The 23,419-nt window shown below is 46.2% G+C and overlaps 2 protein-coding genes across 4 annotated transcripts in view; both read left to right on the plus strand.

Moving 5' to 3' along the window:
* Positions 1–23,419, plus strand: part of LOC111873566 (forkhead box protein L2-like) — a 73,212-nt gene that overhangs the window by 30,801 nt on the left and 18,992 nt on the right. For 2 of the 3 annotated variants that reach the window (XM_023868377.2, XM_033755120.1), the window contains exons 3-8: positions 8,726–8,882; positions 9,917–10,254; positions 11,768–11,987; positions 12,768–12,876; positions 13,646–13,721; positions 14,108–14,227. In XM_023868377.2, coding sequence (XP_023724145.1) covers positions 8,726–8,882; positions 9,917–10,254; positions 11,768–11,987; positions 12,768–12,876; positions 13,646–13,721; positions 14,108–14,227 — 1,020 coding nt within the window. Of the gene's footprint in view, positions 1–8,725; positions 8,883–9,916; positions 10,255–11,767; positions 11,988–12,767; positions 12,877–13,645; positions 13,722–14,107; positions 14,228–16,151; positions 17,440–23,419 lie in introns of those variants that run through there. The other variant, XM_023868376.2, reaches the window with a different exon arrangement.
* LOC117282026 (putative zinc finger protein 286B) overlaps positions 20,163–23,419 on the plus strand; it is a 57,762-nt gene continuing 54,505 nt past the window's right edge. Inside the window, exon 1 of the mRNA XM_023868375.1 lies at positions 20,163–20,244. The gene's annotated coding sequence lies outside the window, so the exon portion shown is untranslated. The remainder of the gene's footprint in view (positions 20,245–23,419) is intronic.

Consider the following 23,419-nt stretch of genomic DNA (forward strand, 5'->3'; position numbering starts at 1 on the left):
GGGGGGGGGGAATGACAGATTACTGCTGAAAAAAATATATGAAGGTAATGCTATGTTTGTGACAGGCCAAGGAGGCCATCGGGTTGTGAAACGTCGAGGCGCTCACAGTTTGTAGACAGTCGGCTCAGAGATGGCGCTGAGGTCAGTCTTACGCGCCGGCCGGCCGTCCTTTACCTCCCATGAATATTCCTGGCACTCATTTGTGTTAGACCCTGCGTCGATTCCAAGGCCATAGTGCGACTGGAAGGATTAGGTCAATTGAAAAATCCGATGACTTCATCAGGAATCGAACCCATGACCCACCTGCTTATAGCATAGTGCCTGAATGAAGTGCGCCCATTACCGCGTTCCCCCTTATGTGTATGTAGGTTTTTGTCTTACTGATTGGCGGGGTGTACAATGGGGGTTGGCGTCCGTTTTGAGCTAATAGGGGCGGTAGACTTTGTCCACATCCCACCCTGGAGGAGGAGGCGGCAGCAGCATGTACCTCTGAAACGTCGAATATTCCCGCACTCGGAACCACTGTGGCTCCCTTACGTCCATATGCCGCTTATGCTCTGAACAGTCGCAGTATTCTCGGAAGTAGAGGAGCGTTGTTAAGTTATATATGCGTCGAAACCAAACTGGCATTTCTTCTCTGAATGTGTTAAACGAAGCACCTTGTAGCTGGCATTGTTGCAAAGTAATTCTCGGAAGTTTAGCCGCCTGAAATGCATACGCACATGGAACTAGTAAAAAATACTTTGTTTTTCTCCTGTTGGTAGGAATGCGAATATGCAGTTAGTACATGTTCCATTGCTCTCTTACTGAAGAGCATCTCTAATATTTCTTTGCCCAAGATGAACATATAAATTTAGCACGAAGCAAACACTGCCCAGGAGACAGTGCGATTGGGTTGGCCGCTCGGTCGGAGGCATCAACCGTCTTCGCCCGCTTGAACGCGGGGATCGTGGGTTCGAATCCCACTCAAGGCATGGATATCTCTGTGCGTTTATTCAGTCTTCGAGCTGTATGTGAATGTAGCGGCCTTGCGACGGGCTGATCCCCCGTCCAAGGAGTCCAGCCGACTGTATGGATTAAAAAGCTGCATAAGGGGCCAAGACCTACAAGGACTCTAGAGGGGTGGAGTTGCTTCAAGCAGTCGCCACGGGTAACCAACTAGTGCTTAGTGATTGGGTTTTGTAAACGCACCCGGATGCTTGTTGTGCACTCACAGAAGTGTAGGCTGTGTTGCAGTGGCTTGGGTTCTGTAAACGCACCCGGATATTTGGTGTGCACTCACAGAAGTGTAGGATGTGTTGCAGTGGCTTGGGTTCTATAAACGCACCCGGATACTTGTGCAATCACAGAAGTGTAGGCTGTGTTGCAGTGGCTTGGGTTTTGTAAACGCACCCGGATATTTGGTGTGCACTCAGAGGTGCAGGCTGTGTTACAGCTTGATATTATGTAACTTTTATGATTCGACTGTCCAGCAAAAAAACAGTGGTCAGTGAGTTCCCCCGGATCAGTAGCCTGTCTGGCTTACAGTGTAAGGTGACATAGGCCACACGTACATCTGTAACATCTGTTCGGACGTGTTTAGTAAATGCAAGTATCGTCTTTGTGTGTTTGGTGTTTCGTTTATTTCGCGATGCTGTCAGCGGCTGGGTTATATGGACAGCATTCAGTTGTACGATGATTGATGAATGGTGAATTAGAGAAACGATTTAGAAGGAGCCGGTCGTGGCCTAATGAAGGTACTATCCGTTGCCTGAGGAGGGGGGTGACAGAGGACACCATTAACAATCTCAAGTCAGGAATTCGGTGCTGCAGCCGAAATTCGAACTGAGATGCCCCCGAGTACGAGTTAAAAGTGTTTACACCTCAGGCAGCTTGCATGGTTATCTGTTACTGTATAGGGCAGGGGTTCTCAGACTTTGTGATACTGCAACCTCCCCACCCCCCCCAAATAATAGATAAACGCGACACCTCCTCTTAGGGAATCCCTAATTTGCACCCTGTTACAGTTCCTTATCAGGCTGGACGGTGGCTGCAGGAACTGAAACAGCTTCGCGGCCTCTCACACGGAGATCTTGGCTGAATGTTTGGCAGTCAGCAGATAACTCCCGAATTACCCCATGCTTATTCAGAATTGTGCTGTATTCCGGAGTCCACACGAGTTCCACCGGTCACAAAAGCCGAAGAAAGTAATTTTCAACATAACCCTACGCGGGAGAGTCAGTAAACAGGCCACAAATGGAAGTAAAACAGCTGCAATGGACGTAATAGGTTTCTGTGTGTATCACTAGGTAGCAGCACAGTCAAGCTTCATGACAGTATAGGTTGCGGACCCGCATGTTCAGAGGCTGGTTTCAGTAGTCAAAATGGCGATCATGCTTTAGAGGGGTACAGTCCCGAAGAGCAGCGTTCTCTTGTGCGTTTTCTTATGTGCAAAATAACTCAGTGCAAAGGATATTCAGAAGGAAATGTCTCGTGTTTGCGGTNGGGGTACAGTCCCGAAGAGCAGCGTTCTCTTGAGCGTTTTCTTATGGGCAAAACGACTCAGTGCAAAGGATATTCAGAAGGAAATGTCTCGTGTTTGCGGTGGGAAGTGTTTGTTGCGTCGAGAGATTCCCCCCCCCCAGGTTCAAATGTCGCATGTTTTATACCTACTCGTATTTGTGACCTATTTACTGACACCCACGCATTTAGGGATAGAATAACTATTTACTAGGCTGAGGGCAGCGAACGATCGGGAAACGGGTTCGATTCCGGGCAGGGGTAGAGATTTATCTCTTCCCAGCTTTCTTATTGGGTCAGTGGCGCAGTCGATCTCTTGTCCTGTGCATGGATACTAGTAACTCCCACAATGGGGTAAAGCAACGTGGAACTTACCTCCACTCTCCGACACGTATTCATCGTGTGGAGATTAATTAGGCCCAGGGACAACGTTACCCTGAGCATTTCCGAACAAACGTAGGTTCCTCGGATATGAGTCCTCACATTTGCATAGAAATACGCACCCTCGTGAACAGTCACATAGGCACGCCCGCATGAAGTGAGGTGTTCAGTTGATGTAAATGCAGCCCAGTCGACTTAACACGAATTGGACCACGTCATTTGAAACACGTCACGGGTGGATGCCGACGCCGTGTAGTCTCAGTACTGAGCGCAGTTTATCGGAGGTGGAGTTGGCCCTTCTGTGACCTCATCTGGCAGCCCGGAGGACAGAAAGCTTTTGTGACGACGGTTAGAGAGAGGGAGGGAGGGGGGGCTGGTCACGTATGTCACACGTGTGGTCGCTCGAATGTGGTGACGGTCTGCTGAAGCAACTCACTCGTCGCTTTGTTTTGGCAGAGAAGCACGACCTGACGGCGAGGTCCGTGCTGGAGGCATTGTCGCCCGGACGGTGATGATTCAGGGGCGTGTCGGTGGCTCTGACTGTATGGCGATGATCGTGAATGATGAATTGGAAAGGATGTGGAAGGAGGTGATCATGGCGTACATTAAGGTATTAATCGTGGCATTTTCGTAGAGGAACTGAGAAAAACCAGGATAGTCTATGTCTCGGCCGAGAGTCTAAGCAAACATCTCCCGAATTTAAGTGAGGCGCGTTAGTGCTTGCCCCAACGCGCTCTGTTTCATTCAGTTGCTACTGTTACTGGTCGTGCGATTGCAGGTTATGGGTCTCAGCATTTCGGTTTGCTGCTGCAGGTGCATTCATTGAGCGTAAGAAAGGCGCAGGTTCGAGCGGGAATCGAGCTCTTCTTATGAACAACTTTCGACTGATGAGACCAAATTTCGCGAATATTTTAGAATATTTCATCAATCGTCTGGTGTTCCCCTGCACCAACCAACAGTATTCATCATCATCATCATCATCATCATCATCATCATCATCATCATCATAACATCCTCGTTTTTTCTTTCTTTCTTTTTGTCTTAGCCTTCCCCTAGAAGATTCCTTCCAGAGCTGCTACCCGGTTTTCGTGTCGTTGGATTATGCAATAACGGTTACCTGCATCCAACCCGCAACCTAAAGTACCAGGTCCCTGTATTTCTGTTCCCCAGTGACAGGGTGGCTCAGCTACACCCTCAGGCAACGGGTTCACTTTTCGTCGCCTTGTGAGACTAGCGCGGTGAATTTGGGGAGGTGTTTTGTCCCACGGGAAGCCAATTGCAGTCAGCGAAACAATTGTCATCAGTTCACAAACGGAGCACAGGAGTCTGCAGCAATGTGAAGAAGCACGCCGCCACACAAACCGTTCAGGGCAGTTCGTTTCCTTGCCTTGAGTACAAGCAAACCGCTCGGGGCGTTTCGTTTCCTTGCCATGAGTACAAGGAAACCGTTCAGGGCGGTTCGTTTCCTTGCCTTGAGTACAAGCAGAAAAACGGACAGTGCAACGAAGCAGAGAGCGGATCGGGTCGAGGCTTCCACATTTTCTAGACAATCGGCTCGCAGATGGCGGAGTTTTGTGGGAACTGATCTGTTGTTTTAAGGTGGGGGAGGAAGTGACTTTGTTTTCCCCTGGGGCGACATTTAGCCCTGCGCCGGCGCGGATGTCCCAGAGCGTATATATCCATAGCTGGAGCTCTTGAGGCCCCCAAGCCGTACTTACATGTCTCCTTGGGGACTACAGCAGTGTGAAGTGAGCTGAACTTCACCGTGCTACAAGTGTGATGCTTACACTTGAGTAAGTGAAGCATATACATAAGAGACAAACCCGTCTTCTCGTCAGAGAGGACGTTACAAAAGGAGTATGACCGCATGGGTTCAGCTGAAAGAAGAAGTCTCTGGTCGTGAGTCTCAAGGGGTTTGCCGCCAAGATGAACTGATTTGCGGTAAACCTCCAGACGTAAAGTGACTTTGACTTTGTTGCAGTCCATCAGTGAGTGAGAGAACTGCTGTGGTCAGTTCTTTTGAGCTGTTGCTGTGAGAAGCCGGTAGCCGAGGCCGGGGACAGTTCGGGAACCCAGAGGAAGGGCAACGACCGCCGTTTGAAGTCGCTGCTAAGCAACGGCCAGTGAGGACGTGAATGGACACTAATGTGTGTGTAGATAAGAGTGAACCGAAAATTGTAGTCAAGCTTTGTATCAAAGAGTCCAATAAACGCGGTCATCAATCCAAAAACCCGTTTATAGTCAACTTGAATCGTGACGTGGTTGTGTATCTTACTGCTAACATGTCACTTTGTGCCTTAAGGAGGACTCGAACACCTAGTGTTTCGGGCACGAAGTTAGCGTCACGTCACAGGAATCGATTACATGCTTCTCTCTGTTCCTGGCAGAGCCGTTGAACCAGCTGAGATACCGTTATCTGCTAACTTTGCACCCTGAGTGACCTTGAACATGCAACAGACGGTTTTATCTACAAAGCTACGATTTGCATAGCTTGCAGCTATTTTTCAAAATTGCTCTTTGTTCCCCCTCTCTAAAACCGAATGTCGTTAAAGCGAGACCAAACGGATGAACAAGACATACGTGTAATTTCATTTGAAGAGTTATTTGTTCTTTTATTTTCATGTGGCAATAAAGCACAAAGTTACTTGTCCATATTAGAGAGGGCAAACTGTCTGCAGTTGCACGATGAAACAAGGCTAACATGTTTACAAGCCATTGTCCCTTTCAGCGTTGTCAATTACACTCAATTAGCAATGACTCGGAACTCGATCCTGGTGCCTCTCCACCTATAGGTAGCCTCGCTTTGTAAACAAAAGCTATTTCGTCTCTTCAACAATCGTAACATGAGACTCCATGTTTTGCTTTTGTTCTGTTCTTCTGTTTTTTTATTTAGCCTGTTACAACTTTATATCCCCTCCCCACTCTATTTTTTTGTCTCTTTCACACTCCTCTCATTTTAGTTTATTTTCCGTTTTTTTCTTACCCTGTTCTTTTGTTTGTGACGCAGAAATAACCCTTAATATTTTCTTTCTATCGTATCTGTTTCAGTGCTCTTATCCACGGTTTTTGTTTCACATTGATTACTCTCACACATCACGAAGCTGACGTCAAGAAATACATTTCTGTTCCGATCTGAGTACAAAACTCCTTCTGCTCCCCCCCCNTGGGCGAGTGATCAGCTCGTCGCAAGGCCTCTACCTGTAGACAAACACACAAAAACGCACACAAACATCCATGCCCTGAGTGGGATTCGAACCCACGATCTCGGCTTCCGAGCGAGCGAAGACACTGCACACCTTAGACCGCTCGGCTACCGTGACCGGCGAACGCCCACCACGGCTGGTATAAAATTCAGTGTTTATGAATGTCAGTGTTTTAATACTCTATTTCGGTGAGCCTTCCACGATTTGCCCCCCCCCCTCAACTTGTATGTCTCTTCTTTAACGAAACAAGGCCCACTCTCTACGAAAATACAGTTACGTATCTGCGAACCGAAATGAAATATTCCCACGATCTATTTGAGCTTTGAGCTTACCCTCTTTGGAGTTAGGAACTGTTTAATTTTACGCAATAATAAGCCTTTATAATATACACATCATAAAGGCTTATTACTTAAAATTAAAAGAGTGCCTAACTCGAAAAAGGTTAAACTCAAACCCTAACTTCGCCGACAAGCGGCGGTCCCTCGGTCGGTTTAGTTCGCTTGCGGACTACAGGCCACGGAGTTTTTTTTGTATTACCATTATCATACTGTTGGGGTGCCCTATGGTAGCGTAGTTGGTTGAGGCCCTATGCTACAAGCCGAAGGTTGCCGGTTCGATTCCCTATGAGGTCATTTAGTTTTTCTGTTGGACTAATCCATCCAGCCGCATTATGGCCCTCGGGTCGACTCAGCCTCTAACAGAAATGAGTACCAGGAATTTTCCTATGGGGTAAAAGGCGGCCGGCACGTGAGGCGGACAACCTCACCGCCGTCTATGAGCCGACTGTGTAGAAAATGTGGGAGCCTAGACGTCTCACAACCCTATGAGCCTCCACGGCTTCTTACAGGGATATCTTTACCATTTACCATTTTTTTTTTACCAAAATACACATTCAGTGGCGAAATAACTTTTGCACAAAGCAGAGAATGTCTGCACATAACATCGCTTCTGTATGCGTGTTAATTTATCTTAACATCCATGATATATATGTATTGGCCGTCTTGTAGTGCACTCAATCTCACATGTCACTTCACTACATGTTTCGGCATCACCGTGCTGTCCTCAGGTGCGTTATTTACGCTAAGCTATTGCATTGCTCGCCATCATGTGTCGTTCATAAAATTATTTTTAAAATGTACATTCTTCAGCAACTATAATAAAATTTGTATACACTAAAACTTGTTAAGATTTATCATCTTATACGTCTTAATTCAAACTCGCGTACTGTATGATTCTTCCACTCTTGGAGTCGTTTTTCCTATATTTTGTGTATACTGTGTCTTGTGATGTGTCCTTCCTTTTTGGCTGCGAGCGCTGTAATCTTAACATTCTCCTGTTATCAGTACGTCGTGTCACTGACGCCGGGCATCGTTGGTGTATATGTAAGCGCCATAGCTTTCATTTTTAGTTTCGAAACCGAGCCCACTTAGTACGTGTTCCACCAACTGGCCTCTTGTACCAGCCCCGGATGATCGGTGATGAGTGTGAATCCGTTAATGTAAGGCAAATTTGTAGGGGAAACCGAAGTACTCGGAGAAAACCTGCCTCAATGCCACTGAGTCCATCAGAGATCCCACCTAATCTGTGCTCGAACCCAGGCCGCCGCGATGGGAAGCCTGCTACTAACTGCCTGAGGTATGGCGCGGCCTTCAAGCACAAAGTTACGGGAGAGGATATGTTCCTTAGTGCGTGTTTTCTACGAATTTGCATGAAAGTTGACGCTGATGTCCACCACAACAAGTGTTTCTTTTTCTAGTCGCTTCAGTATATCCCCCCACTTTACTAAAAGTGTGAATTGTTATGTTTTTAGCTCTCTAAAACACATGTAATCCTACATACGTGAATTGAGACGCATCACAAAGTAGATATCACAAGTCCCACAATTTTTATTTAAAACGTTTTTGACCCCCTGAATATTTATTTTATACAGCGGAGAGGCCCGTTCAGATTCGAAGGAGAGCCGTAAGTTTCATAATCCTCAGCCCCCCGCCCCCCCCATATTTTCCTTTATCCCTGCCCCACCCTTTGTCTCCTTCCCTCGTTTCTCGGCTAAAGCGAGGGTTTAGTTACAGCTTCCTCATTCAGACTGTACAGTTGCGAACCTGGGACCGCTGTCACTCTGGACTGATAACGGCGAAACATGCAAACAAAGCATTGCCTGCTTAGCAGAAAAAATGATTTGGGGCGATTTTATCGGGGAGGTTGCGACGGGTGAGAAATGTGGCATCCACGCGGGATACAGGAAATGCATACAAAATAATGGGAAGTGTTGTTAGTGGACCAAGATACCTCCCTTTATATGGCGCCGATAACAGCGTGTGCACTTGACCTTTAAGGACCAGAATTTCTGAAGTTCTTTTGGCTGTCAGAACGAATAGTTACTGGTTCTCTGTGTATCCGCCATCTGATATTGTAAATGAGATGCAGTGTGTTTTCTTGAATGAAGGAGCCTGATTTCAAAGTAGCGTAACAGCTTCGCTCTGTGAAGGCTTTAAGGTACGAGTGAAAGGTTGAGGCTCAGTGGTTGTTTTTGTGGCGACTAGCATGCAACTTGTTACAGCGCTTGTACCTGCATAAGCAGGTTAGCTCTTTGTATCTTGAACAGCACTAATTGTTATGCCTCTGTTCTTCTGTTTTTGCAGCGTCCAGCTACGACCACCAGACGTCAGCACAGTCGGGGCAGCCACCGCCCTCTTTGTCTGCTGTCAAGGAGGAGTCCTACCATAACAACCATGAGACGCTACAGCAGGCCTTGGTCACCTCACAGCGACATCTGGAAGACATTGCCAGCAAGATCTGGTACATCTCATGATTATCCTGGTCGAAACAGTTCATTATGCTCCTGGGTCTTTGCACCGTTTGGATGTGGGCAGTGTTGACGTTTCGGAAGCGTGTTGCTTACATTTTCGGGGTTTCACCTTTAAGATGGAGGTAGCAGGTGGCTCCGAAACGTCGTAATCACTGCACATCCACTCGGTATGCAGGCCCAGCTAAAGGTAAAGCTATCCCTGTAACAGACCATGAAGGCCCATAGGCTTCTAAGACGTTGAGGTTCCCACATTTTCTAGAAAGTCGGCTCACAGACGCCGGTGAGGTCAGCCTTATGCGCCGGCCACCCTTTACCCTCAAGAAGATTCCTGGTACTCATTTCTGTTATAGGCTAAGTCGACCCCAGGCCCATAGTGCGGCTGGAGGGATTATTAGGTCAATTTAAAAATCAGTGACAACATCAGATATACTCGTAAGTGCCTGAGCGAATTACACTACAACCCCCCCCTTCAGGTCCTGGAAAAGAGTCAGTGTCACTGTGGAAGTTCTGTTCATTATGAAACACCTCCCCCCCCCCCACCCNTGCGTTCTCTGTACAGAGAGTTGAGGAAGTGAACACACACAGGGAGACCTTGCACGCCTCTTAGGTGGTTTCTTTACCGGAACAACCCAGTTCATGTAGGGGGAGTGGGTCTACTCCAAAATTCGTCGAGAGAATATAATGCCGGTTCATACATTGTCGATTTATAGTTTATTTAACGACCCTAGGGCCGTCCCATAACCCTGACAGTCGCCTGCGTCCCACCGCGGCGGCTCTGTTCGATCCCAGGTCAAATGGGATTTGTAGTGTACAAAGTGTCACTGGGGCAGGTGTTCCCCAGGCACTTCGGTTTCCCCAGCCAATTCTCATTCCACCGACTGACCCACGTTCGCTCGTTGTCCTATCGCCGACACTACATAAACTCGCTACTGACAGCGTCGGCAACTGGGACCGCCTGGCGCGTGCCAGAGGAGGACGCAGGGACAGAACATGGAAGATTACAGTCGAAGTGTCTGTGTTCTAGCGGGAGCATTGCTGTCACAGCCGTGTCCACCTCCCAGGGCTCTAGTGCCACTTCCACGACGACGACGACGACAACTTCGACGTCGAACTCGACGCCGGACACGGAAACGAAACCGCCCTACTCCTACGTCGCCCTGATATCTATGGCCATAGAGAACAGCCCCCACAAGAGGGCAACACTGTCAGAGATCTACGCCTACATCACGACCAATTTCCCGTACTTCGAGAAGAAGAAGAAGGGTTGGCAGAACTCGATCCGCCACAACCTCTCTCTCAACAAGTGCTTCATCAAGATACCGCGAGAGGGCGGCGGTGCCAAGGGAAACTACTGGAAGCTAGGTAAGTTTTTAGCATAAGAAGGAATAACGACGTTTCGTCTGCAAATTACACCCAGAAGATGCGAAGGAGGCGAGAGAGAGTTCAATATTCAATATGGCGTATATCCGTGGACGCCACCCGGGGAACAGCTACTCAATTTAATTACAGACTTTTGTTAAACTCATTTAAGAAGATGTTTACTGATCGCCCTAGACATTTATGATAGAAAGAATTTTTTAAACTGTTCAGTTTTGGTATTAATATTTTGCGTATTTTTTCAATTTTACAAAAAGTACTGGATAGGGAGAAAGGCTCTTGGCCCTTCTGCCCCCTGCCGACGCCCATGGATATGCCAACTCGCGCTGATGTGCTTCGTTGGTACGTGTTCCTGTCATTACTCACGAATGGGTGTCATAATTCTGCAGGCTACGGGCCTGTACCTACACCGGAAAGGGCAAGTGTATGTGCGCTTCGCAACCAGTATGCTCCATCTGCTCTGGGAACGTAGACTGTTACGTCATCATTGGGAAATACTTCTGGTACGCACGCGGCGGTGGGAATTTGTAACATACACAAGAATTTTCTTCCGTAAGGTTGGCTGCGCAAGGTATGACGCACCCTGGTCCCTACAGAGGTTGGAATTTGTGAACGTTTTAGTAAGAACACAGTTTGTAGCGTCAGTGCTACTATTATTTTTTGTATTGCTAGTGGGGTGGGACCAAGTCCCTTGTACTGCGGCCACTTCTGGCCTATTTACCAGCCCCAGATGATAGGTGAGGGTGATTGTGGAGCAGTTGGTGGAATGAAGATTGGCAGGGGAAATCGAAGTACTCGGAGAAAACCTTCCCAGCGCCACTTTGTCCACCACAAATCTCACTTGACCAGACCCGGGATCGAACCCGGTCCGCCGCGGCCTCAGTGATACTATATAGCCCACGAAATCGCAACTTCAAAGAAGAGAAATACATTGCCACCGGCTGATACTACCGCAGGAAAGCACAGTATTTGTAAACTTGCTGTCTGGATCTTGCCCATACTTCGCCATCCCTAGCGGTTGCAGAGGAAAGAGAACACACGCGTCCTGACATCTGCTGCAGAAGCTCTTCATATTTCCCACAGGATGTTAAATATTGTTTACAGAATCTGCCGATTGGACCCAGATGGACTCCCCCCACCCCCACGATGCGAATTAAAAAAATACCTTTTAAAGCTTTTAAAAATTTTAAACTTTAAAATCTTTTCTACAGCACTGGTGTATGTGCACTAGATGTTTCGACCAACATTGATGATGATCAGGTCTCCCAAAATTTGCTAACTAAACTGCTTCCGTCAGTAGCTTCAGTTTTGGGGGGTATGCCCTAGTTTGTGCTACCATGTGTTCTGTGGTGAGGTGTGTGTGTTTTCTGTTGTCGCCTCCTCAGTTGATTTGAGGCAGCCGCGGCGGTGACTGCTGGGCTGCCTCAGGAGGTGTTTCCGTTGGAGCCACCCGACATGTCTGGCAGAGTGATGCAGTTTGAAGTTCTGTGTTCCTCAGATCCGGAATGCGGCGACATGTTTGAAAACGGCAACTACAGACGTCGGCGCCGCATGAAGCGTCAGTACCACTCGACGGCCCCCTACCCCAAGGCATTGTACGGAGACGCAGCAGGGTTCAGGTCCCCAGCCCGTCACCATCACCAGCTACCCCTAGGGACACACAACTTGTTCGGGGCGCCGACAGGTTACCCTCCAGCGTACTCACGCTACGACCCCAGGTGAGTTCACGTGACCGTTTTGGGCGGTCATTGGGTTTGGTGATGTGGACACAGCGTGAGACTTGAGCCTCTTGGCCTCATTTCGCGGATGTGACAATGACAGGCATGGGCGATATGACACGGTGACCACACGGACGGAATGCTGACGTCCTGGCGCTGTTGATTTGATGTCAGCAGTAAACTGAAAGCACTCCACGCCCAGAGAACTGGATTTCGTATTTGAAGTTTGTTTATCCGTATTTTACGCAGGAAAAGAAAGAAGAATTCGAATGAAGTGGAGATTACGTACTTCAGTCTGTGAAAAGTTGTAACTAACTTCGTGGAGAGAGCCCTTTTGAGAAGCCACCAGTTGCGCAGCCGCTCAAGAACTTCCCAGTATTTTATGGAACCCAAAGGTTCATTACCGTGTTCACAAGAGCCCCTCTGCACTGGTTCATATCCTGGGTATACCACTCCATCCTGTCCCTTAAGACCCATTTTAATATTATCCATCCACTTAGCTTTCTTACACTTCTTGCACAAGTAAGCAAGTACCTCGGTGTATCTGTGCAGCTCCACCGCAAGCCCGTCAGTTCGCTTATCAGAGTTTCAGTGTCTGTCAGGCGGTCCGTATCAAATCGAATTGTTCAGGCGGCCTTCAGATTTGGAGATTGGACTTAGAAGCGCGCGCGCGGGTAGAAACGTGTCAGAGTTTTACGTCCGTCTGGCCACGCGTCTTGGTCTGTAGAACCAATGATGTTTCAATTGTGTGTGACGGAAGATTTGTACACTTTGTTTCAGCACCGCTTGGTCGCTCCAGCCACCTTACCCTCCGTGCCAGGCCCGCGGCGGCCCCAACCCTACGGCACACACACAGGCATTCAACCCCTACAGCCAGCTTCAGTCACAGGTAACATAGAGAGACACGCGGCCGTTGCCTGAGATCGGGAGTGTAGGGTGTGTTGGGTCCTTGTTACAGTTCGTCGCCGGCGGCCCGGGTCCGATCCCTGGTGAGGCCATGTGGGATTCGTGGTTTACAAAGTGGCACTGGGGCAGGTTCTCTTCGAGTAGTTCGGTTTCCCCTCCCAGTTCTCATTCCACCGACTACACCAAACTCACACCAACCGGGGTTGGTACAGTAGACCAACAGTGGCCGCAGTGCCAAGCGAACTCAGTCTCGCCCCAATAATAATAATAATAATAATAAGAAGAAGAACAATAATAATTCAATTCAGTTCGTGTTTATTTACGTGCAAACTTGACGGCACAGAGGCCAATAACAAAGTTGGCAGGAGTACCCAGAAATTCAGATATAACTAAAAGCAAAATACAGATAAGACAGTCTATATAACGGCATTAAATTAATAATAATTCCAAGAAAAATTAAAGTTAGCATTAACAGGTGAGAAAAATAAAATAAGTACATTTCGAATGGTTATTCCATTATCTGGTGAGAAACGACAATACACATACATACACACACAAAAGTTAATAACAATAATAACCCAATTCTCATTTATTCGTGTGGCAGCTCAACATTCTAATTCAGTTCATGTGTATTTACGTATAATAATAATAATAATAATAATGATAATGATAATAGTAATAATAAAGTTATTACAGTATATTTGAAACTGATGCTTTCTGTTGAGACTGTAGTGTGACCGTGCATGTTTCAGCTGCAGCCAGTTCAGTCCATGCAGATCTCGGCCGCCATGAATGGCTACAGCCAGACGCTGAGTACCGCCGGTCTAGGTGAGCAACCCCCACATCCGCTCTCGCTCGAGTGTCCCGTGTAGTGACAAGCAGGAACTGAAGGCAACACAACTGATATCGTAGCTTTGTGTGTACTTCGTTCAAAACGTCCGTGAAATTGGCGTCATTATCAGACAGTGGAGTAGCTCTTGCCTTCAGTGCTGGCAACCAAAATTGCTCTGCTGGAGATCTTGTTGAACGCACAGCACTTTTCTTTCGTAAGGTTGCCTGTCCCACGTGTGACCTACACTCAGAGATGTTTTAGGCAGTACCTCTTGTTGCATGACATTCCAGATTCATAACATTAATTTCGAACCGGTTGAAGCTTGTAATTTTGTAGCATTTTACATTTGTACTGACGCAAAATTTGTTTCATGGCAAAACAGGCGCTACTACGGGTCCTGGGTTTGGAGCTGGGTTCCCTCCCTGCAGTCGACGTCACGACGCTGCTACCGTTGCCGCCGTCGCTGCTGCCGATGCCATGCGTTATCCCTATTGGCCAGAGGGTAAGCATTGGTATAATGTTGAAGTCAACAGTGTGTACCTTTTGAATGGTCCGTGGTGGATGTTTTGTGGTTCCGCGAATTGCTACGAATTCAGTCGGGGTTTTGTGGGGGAGATCAGAGAGCTCTTGCAGAGTTCTTTTAACTTTGTTGGCCGATTCACGCATCTGAGCTTCACGGCGACAGGTCTGCCGCTTGCCGCGAGGCCCATACAAATTTTGCCAGTGAACCAACATACCTGATAGCCGATAACGTTTGGAATGGAGAGAAGTAATTAACTTGTGGACCGCTTGACGGCATTATGTTTCACGGAGAGCACTGCAGTTCATGCGTTGGAGTTTGTGATTTTTCAGCAGTAGGCAGCATTTATCGCTGATCACAGTGACCGCGCGGTCTGAGGTGTGAACTGTCTTCGCTCGTATGAACGCTGGAATCGTTGGTTCGAATTCCACTCAAGGCACGGATGTCTGTGCGTTTTTTGCTGTTTGTGTTGTCCTGCGTGTAGGTAGCACAGTAGGACTCTTAATAGACGAGAAATAAAAACAAGCGCCGAGTGCTTACTGAGAAGTTAGATGAGATAGGGGCCAGACGCGAACGTACACACAGAAAATCACTGAAACTGCTAGCTCAGGAGACTGGAGTGCAGAAGTCTAGTGCAAGAAGGGCAACACAACTGCTGAAGCTTCGACCCTACAAGACAACAGCAGTCCACGCCTTGCACCCGGGCGACCCAGCTGGCAGGACTCATTTTTGCAATTGAGTCGCAATTGTTCTTTTCTGACGAAGTATGCTTTCACTTGCAGGGATACACAAGTACGCAAAATAATTGCTACTGGAGTTCACAGAATCCACATCTACGTGTAGAGAGGACAGCATTTTGAACACTTCTGGAACTGTTAATTGTGGCTGTTTCTTTCTGAACGTTATCAGCCAACAGGTATGCTGAGTCTGAAAAATTTGTATGCGCCTCGCCGCCGGCCACGGTACTGTTGCTTTGGTGAAAGAAGGGTGTTCGGCCGGTGATGTTGAAGTGTGGCGGGAGATGGGCCCGCGCCGGCCGAGAACATGCGGGGAAGCCGTTCCATATTTTGAACTGCTTGAGTCGGTGGAGTAGGCTTGGCGGGAAAGGGGCCCGCGCAGGCCGTCATAGCTACTTCCCCTTTGTCCCCTGAGTGACCGGCAGTGAAGCAGCCCCTACGCTGCTGCAAGAGACGAAGCAGCTATTGAAAAGCAAGCTTCCTGTGGCCGAGGTCTGGAATTTTAACAATCCCAAAGAAAGCGTCGCGCGAAATGTAACATTCATGTGCTGGAGTTTTTCGAAATATCGAAGAAACGCAGCGAATTTCTACCGACGTGCAGCATATTTCAAGTTCTGGCAGCGGCGACAGAGGAATGTGACGCCGTGTAGTTTACGCTGTGATAAATCTCTTTACAGCGTCGGATGAATGTCGAATAATGAAAAAAAAAGTATTTCAATGCAAGTGGTCGCTGCCTAATCAAAGCAATATCGCGTGATTTGCCAGCAAGGACATTAGGAGAACCACGACAGGTGTGCCAGCTGATGTTGTAACCGAGTATCTCCCGAATACGGATCAGGGGGTTACGTTTTTAGCCAAATTGATTGACTCATTACGTCGAAGTGTCGGTAAAATTTTACCACACTACACGGCGTCTCATCCTAGGAGATAGTATTCATCTTATTGATGAAAGACGGTAGCTTACAGCTGTGCTGTGTTTACCCCAGACACTCCATAGAGAGCATGCTTATTGAGAGCATTATAACTCTGATTAATATGTTCATTTATTTGATAACCGCTCCAGAAACTTATGATAAATTATATAGGTTTCCTTAGTTTTGTTACCTCGGGTGCAGCAGTTGTTTGATGGCCATGATCTCCGGCTAGACTGTGATGTGCGACTGTTTCAGTTGTCGTGAACGACGGGACGAGCTCCGCCACGCCGGCTGCTGGAAGCTTCAGCGGGGTCGATTTCAGCATCACCGGCCCGTCACGGCCGAAATGCTTCATGTGAACGCTAACTGCAGTTCCAAGTGGCCAGCGCTGCTACACGTTGCCCGTGTTAAGGATTGGTTACATCAATTTTAATATATTATAAACAGAAACTTGCTTATTTAAATCAAATATGTAATCGGTGATTATATAATAAAATTTATTATTTTTAGTTAAGAGGGAGAGGGAAGGTGAATGTATGTACGTACGTACGTACGTGCATTTATACACGTACGGACTCATGTACGTGCGCACTTATTTACCTACGCACTTATGTACGGACGCACTTATACACGCACGGACTCATGTGCTTGCGCACTTATTTACGTATGCACTTATGTACGCGCGCACTTTTGTACGGACGCATTTAAGTACGCACGCACTTATGTACATACGCTCTTATACACGCACGCAACTATGTACGCGCACACTTTTATACGGACGCATTTATGTACGCGCGCACTTTTATACGGACGTATTTTTGTACGGACACATTTATGTACGCGCGCACTTTTGTACGGACGCATTTATGTACGCGTTCAATTTTATACGGACGTATTTTTATACGCGCGCACTTTTGTACGGACGTATTTTTGTACGCGCGCACTTTTATACGGACGCATTTTTGTACGCGCGCACTTTTGTACGGACGCATATAAGTACGTACGTATGTACGCGCGCAATTTTGTACGGACGCATTTATGTACGCGCGCACTTATGTACGGACGTACTTTTGTACGGACGTATTTTTGTACGCGCGCACTTTTATGCGGACGTATTTTTGCACGCGCGCACTTTTATACGGACGTATTTTTGTACGCGCGCACTTTTATACGGACGCATATAAGTACGTACGTATGTACGCGCGCACTTTTGTACGGACGCATTTATCTACGCGCGCACTTTTATACGGACGTATTTTTGTACGCGCGCACTTTTGTACGGACGTACTTTTGTATGCGCGCACTTTTGTACGGACGTACTTTTGTACGGACGCATTTATCTGCGCGCGCACTTTTATACGGACGTATTTTTGTACGCGCGCACTTTTATACGGACGCATATAAGTACGTACGTATGTACGCGCGCACTTTTGTACGGACGCATTTATCTACGCGCGCACTTTTATACGGACGTATTTTTGTACGCGCGCACTTTTGTACGGACGTACTTTTGTATGCGCGCACTTTTGTACGGACGTACTTTTGTACGGACGCACTTTTGTACGGACGCATTTATCTGCGCGCGCACTTTTGTACGGACGTATTTATGTACGCGCGCACTTTTATACGGACGCATTTCTGTACATGCGCACCTTTGTATGGACGCATTTATGTACGCCGCACTTTTGTACGCGCGCACTTATTTACGGATGCATTTAAGTACGCGTGAACTTTTGCTCGGACGCATTTAAGTACGCCCGCACTTATGTACGGATGCATTTAAGTACGCACCCACTTATTTACGGACGCATTTATTTGCGGACGCACTTATACACGCACGGACTTATGTACATACGTCAAATCTTTAATCTTGCGGGTCTGCCAAGCGGATTGTATAGCGGTAAGCCGGTTGACTTGCATTCGGGAGATGCTTGGTTCGAATCTCGGCCGAGACTTAGGGTATCCTGACGGGTTTTCGTGGTTTTCTCAGTCTCTGCAAGCTGCTTTGATGACGTATCTATTAGGCCACGGCCACTTTCTTCGGCGGCTTAGAGTCTAGATACGATTAGCGCCGCGCAATGAACCACTCAAGAATTCTCTCCAGCACGTTGTCACGCAGCTGAACACGGCATCATATGGGACGTGGAGGGCCACAACCGGCTTTGAATAAAAAATGTTCCTGTTTTTAGAAGTAAGGACATTGTCTCGTAGACACGTACGGGCTGATATATCAAGCGCAGTTTTGCGGTAGCTTGCAGTTCCCTTTGGGGCTCCCCTTAATTCCCGTTTCGTCAAACGCGAAAGCATGAAAAGTGCGTTTCTGTTCTAATAAGCCTGTTCAGGTTCGAATTTTCTGGCGAATTTCAAACGAAAGCAAAATTTCGCACATGTTTGTATGAGTACCATTATAAACGAAGTCAGCATATTCACCAGCATTGATGATAAACAAAACGAAAACTCCGTGGCCTGCAGTCCGCAAGCGAACTATACCGATCGAGCGACCGCCGCTTGTCGGTAAAGTTAGTGTCAACTATAGCGGCTAGAGATGTCGCGTTGTCAGCGCAACGGATCCCCACTGCTGTTGATATCGGTTTTCTAGACCGGAGATGATGATGATAGTTATAATACGAGAGGTAATCAATTCGTGTGCCTTCTGTGAGGCCAGTCATCTTTATTCCTCAGTTAGTGGTTAAAAATTGGTCATTATGATTTTCAGAGAATTGTAATTCGCGAATTTCCCCTCCCCATTTATAACTATAATGTTCGTATCCACCCACACGTTACGTGACTTCTGCAACTGATTAAACGTTATTCTTCCTTAAATAAGTAAGAATTCATTGAAAATACTAAAAGTCGTGGTCTGCCTTGGTCCCTTGTGTTCAGGCCGATTCCGGAATGAAAGAGATTTCGTTTATTCGCGGTTTCCATATCATGACTGAAGACATGGCTCAGATGAAAATATTTCTGGGACGGACGAACACACGATGCTGGTGCGTGGCCGAAAAAAAAGAGATCCGTATTGTTGCACAAGTTCTGCATATTGTTGACTGACGAATTCCCTATGACTTAACAATGATCTCTCCCAACCCCTGTGCCAATATTTAACTCGTACTGGTCGACGTCGACACTGCGAGTGGAGGATTTATTTAAGGAGAGCTGCTACCCTCTCCCATAGTTTACTCCGTTATTTAAAAATTATATTTTATTTATATTTTATACACCTTTTTACATTTGTTTTGTTTAATTTTGTAATGTGAAAGAAAATACATATCTGTGTTAAATATCTATTAATGTACGTATGTAATCTGTGTAAATAACTATTGATGGATAAATATACTGTGAATACAAGGCCGTGTGTCTGAGTAGCATTAGGGCCATGCTTGTAAACTGCCTCTGTAAGTCATTATGACGGAAAACTTACACGACCCTTTAGTCAGTGAATTCCATCCATCGGTAATATTCCGTCCAGTAGAGTTCTCTTCTTTTGTTTTCAACGTCCGGTTTGTGATCGGAACCATTTAAACCCCTCACACTGTACCGTCTCCTGTGTAGTCGTTGGTGTACAGAAAAAGGCCTTGGTTAGTGACACTTCTGTTAAAGTAAGAGAGATCGTATTGTTGATATCGATGTATCATATCGAACGTGGAATGATTGGTGTTGTTGATTGTGATATTATTGTGCAAGTAAGATATATATTGAATAAATGATTGGCTGTCATGATACCTTGTCTGAATATTTTGAACAAAATGTTCCGACCCAGCGAATCCTCCTGACCAATGTCAAGTTGTCCCTGTGCTTAACTAATGAATCACTACGCCGTGAAGACGTATGGGGGGGGGGGGGGGGAGNCTAATAGTACAAGTTTGTGTTTTTGGACTTTATCCATCGTCTTGTCTATTTTATAAATACCGTCCTGTTTCTTTTTAAAAACAAAACGTTTTGGACACTGGATAATGTCCCCGTCCTTAGCTAAAACCTATTCAGTTGGGCCCAAGAGACAGAGCTAGCCCCCCCATCTCTGGACCGGAGATTTTGCATAATATGTTTGAGTCGCCATTACTTAGACTTAAATTTTAACTGAGGCACTGAATTTAGAGCCCTGTTTTTTACGTTGGCAGTTGTCAACATAACTCCTATGCAGATCACAAGCTTTTCTAATGTTTTAATATGTGGTTCGTTAGTCTCTTGTTTCGTGACGTCACAGACCAATAGTGTGTAGGAACAGGACGATCCTTTTTCTTTGGTATCGATCTTGTTGGGAAGGAGCAGCAAATTCTGAGGTCTCCTAACGCCTGTGGAGTTGTGGTTAGCGTGTGGTCTTCACAGAACGTGGGCCTCAACTGTGTTGGTGAGTTGACATTAATTTCAGTTTTGGGAAAACGTGTCATTGTTTTCAACAGCCTACAGGATGTTGATCAAAAACGGGCCCCTCTTATCGCTAAATGTGGAGTTTATTTACATTTACGAAACCTTCCTAACCTATCCATCCATCCTAAACCGACACTCAGTATTCTCTCTCCGGAGTTATAACAACGTGAATGTTCACTGCATACAAGATGCTCCACTTGTACTGAATTTTTTTATGAGTACAATGTTGGTCCCCCCACCCACTAGAAAAAGAACTTGTGCAGTAAAATTGTTTTTTTCTCACATTTGGAAGTTTGTTGTCTCAAATATGTGCCTCAACAAATATTATATTGGGCGTGAGGTTTTTCGTGGTTCTGGCCAAATGAACGCATTGAAATGGGACACCGCTCCTCCGTTCCCCTGTTACAAGAATTCATCGGATGTTAAGTAAATATTTTAAATTTGTATTATGAATTTTGAAGTACCGGTTACAGTGTAAATACCACTTTTTAAGTAATCACAAACAGGCCCTAAAATGTACTGTTAGTGGTTTAAAATTACGGACCTTATTATAATAATTCCTGAAGCCCAGTGAGCGAAATGCTTTCAAATGAATATACAGTTAAGTATTAATAGTACGAAGCCTTTTTCTTGAGCCATAAAGCAGTAGCAATAGCAGTTATAATTATCTCTCCATCAAATCGGACATTTACAGAACGGAGGCGCTCGTCAAATAGTATCAGATATTAAATAACAACAAACAACATAACAACGGCCCTCCCACACCATATCAGCCATTGTGTGTATAACATGTCCGTATAAACGATTACAACTGCCAACTTCCAAGTACCATCTCATGTACACCTTTTAACTGAACTTTGACTATGTAACTGGCTACTTAAGACAAACTTTTATTATAATTTATATTTATATTCACTCATATCATTTTATACCATTCATAGTACACTTGGAAGTTTAGCGCTATGACTTATATTTAACATGCAATTCAATAACGAGAAGTTTAATGTATTGGCCTGATGATGGCCTTTTGAAGGCCGAAACATGTAGCAAAAGTATCTCCTAGAGCTGCTTACACGTATTGATGTTGTGTTATGACTGTTTTCAGTAAGAAATAATAACAACCAGATTAATGTAATTGGATTGTGACTGCTTTTAATCAAATTATGTTTCCATAAACTTTTGACTCCTTAATATGAAATTTCGTGAAAATCCATTCTTGAGTTTACTTCATGCGTACAGACAGACGAATAGGGCGCTCCGTAGCGGTACGGGCCTGCAGAAGAACTACATATAGGTAAACACACACCAAGAATAGTTAAAATGGTTCTCAAATTGCAGTGCACGTCCCCATGCATGGACACACCAGCAAACACATAAAGGAAACCCAGCATCATCATAAAGTGTATGTATTAACAGTCTTCAAGTGCATGCAATCCCATCTACCCCTTCTACACGACATGTTTCGGCAGTATGCTGCCTTCTTCAGGTGTATCGATTCGTAAACCATTTCACTGCTTGCCTTTATGACGATTAACCAGTCAGTTGAATTGTAGCAGTCGCCGAGTCGGGTTGCATGGCAGTGACTACAGGAGACGCATTTGTGATACTGCCGATGGCAGTAATTGTGGAATTGTGGAATTGTGGAATTGTGGAATCGGTAAAGGGCGGCAGCGAGTGTGCAATAAATTCGCTACATCCGAGACGGCGTGAAGTTATCTGTTGCATTATACTCCCAACACGTGACAATATATTCTTTTTGCTACAAAAGCAAGTTATTTTTCCAGACCATTGCAGAAAGATTTGCAGCGTAAGTAACGCTGTTAGACATTTACTTCGGTGATGGGTTCGATTCTTGTTCGGGGCAACGACTTTCCTGATTTGGGGGTTTCCCTGGACTTTCTCATTACCTAAGGTAAATGTACGGATATTACATCAATTAGGCCAGTAAGCAATTCGGGGTTACCATAGCAACAGATTGTCGAATGTTAACATGTTGCATGAACACACGTTATGAAACAGGTGACGAACCCTAAGGTTTTGTATTACTCTGTTACGTCTGTTCTCTGTTTGTGTTGAGTGTAATACTAGATAAAAGGTTTACTGATAAATTAATTGTGCGTGTTATTCGTGGGAGATGCTTTAAACGTCAGTATCGGAGCGTCGGTCGGTAACATGCATGGCTGTAAAGGAATACGGGAAACAGCAGGAGAAACTGATGTATTGTAGGAAATCACGAGGCTTCCCGTTGAATTCTCGGCGGGTGCTGACCCTGGTACAGTTGAACTTTGGGAAGCATGCAAGACATCCTCGCGAACCACAGGCTGAAAACCAGTGCTGTTGATGTTAAGAGAGACATGTGTAACACAGTCTGCCCCTCCGTGTAATCCCTGGCCCATTTTGGTTCCAATTAGTTCACAAGTTCTGACGTTCAGAGGGAGCCGAGAAGTAGGTACTGAAGAAAATGATGACGCGTTAATGAGAGTGGGGGGACAAGCGAAGTGGCTACATGAAGAATGTGATATTTGCTTATTCAGTTGGAAGTTTCAAAATAAACCAGCACAGTGTTTAGTCAGCACTTGCCACCCTATTTACCCAACACAGACACTACCTGTCCTGAAAACATTGTGTGATGAAATGTGGTTTACACAACAAACGCGCGTTGTTTGACTGTGCCTTGCCAAGTCGCGAGAAATACGCGTCACTCAGCGCGGCGGCAGGTGGTCATGCGCGCTCTGCACAGTGCGAGTGATCTGGGCACGGAAACCGGCGATACTGAGTTTTTCGAGGTTTTCTCAGTCCTTCCAGGAAAATGCCGGTGTAGGACCTGTACATTGAAAATTCATTCCAATCAATCAGTCATCCGGGGATCACGTTAGCGTAGTTGGTTGAGGCACTATAATACAAGCCGGAAGGTCGCGGGTTCGATTCCCTATGAGGTGGATTTTATAATTGACCTAACCTTTCCGGCCATAGTATGGCTCAAGGTTCTACTCAGCCTTTAACAGAAATGAGTACCAGGAATCTTCCTGGGCGGTAAAGGGCGGCCGGCTCGTAAGGCTCACAACCTCACCGCCATCTGTGAGCCGACTGTGTAGAAGATGTGGCAGCCTCGACCTCTCACTCCACTGTGGGCCTTCACGGCCTGTTACAGGGAT

This window comes from Cryptotermes secundus, unplaced genomic scaffold (genome assembly GCF_002891405.2).
Source record: "Cryptotermes secundus unplaced genomic scaffold, Csec_1.0 scaffold631, whole genome shotgun sequence".
NCBI lineage: Eukaryota > Metazoa > Arthropoda > Insecta > Blattodea > Kalotermitidae > Cryptotermes > Cryptotermes secundus.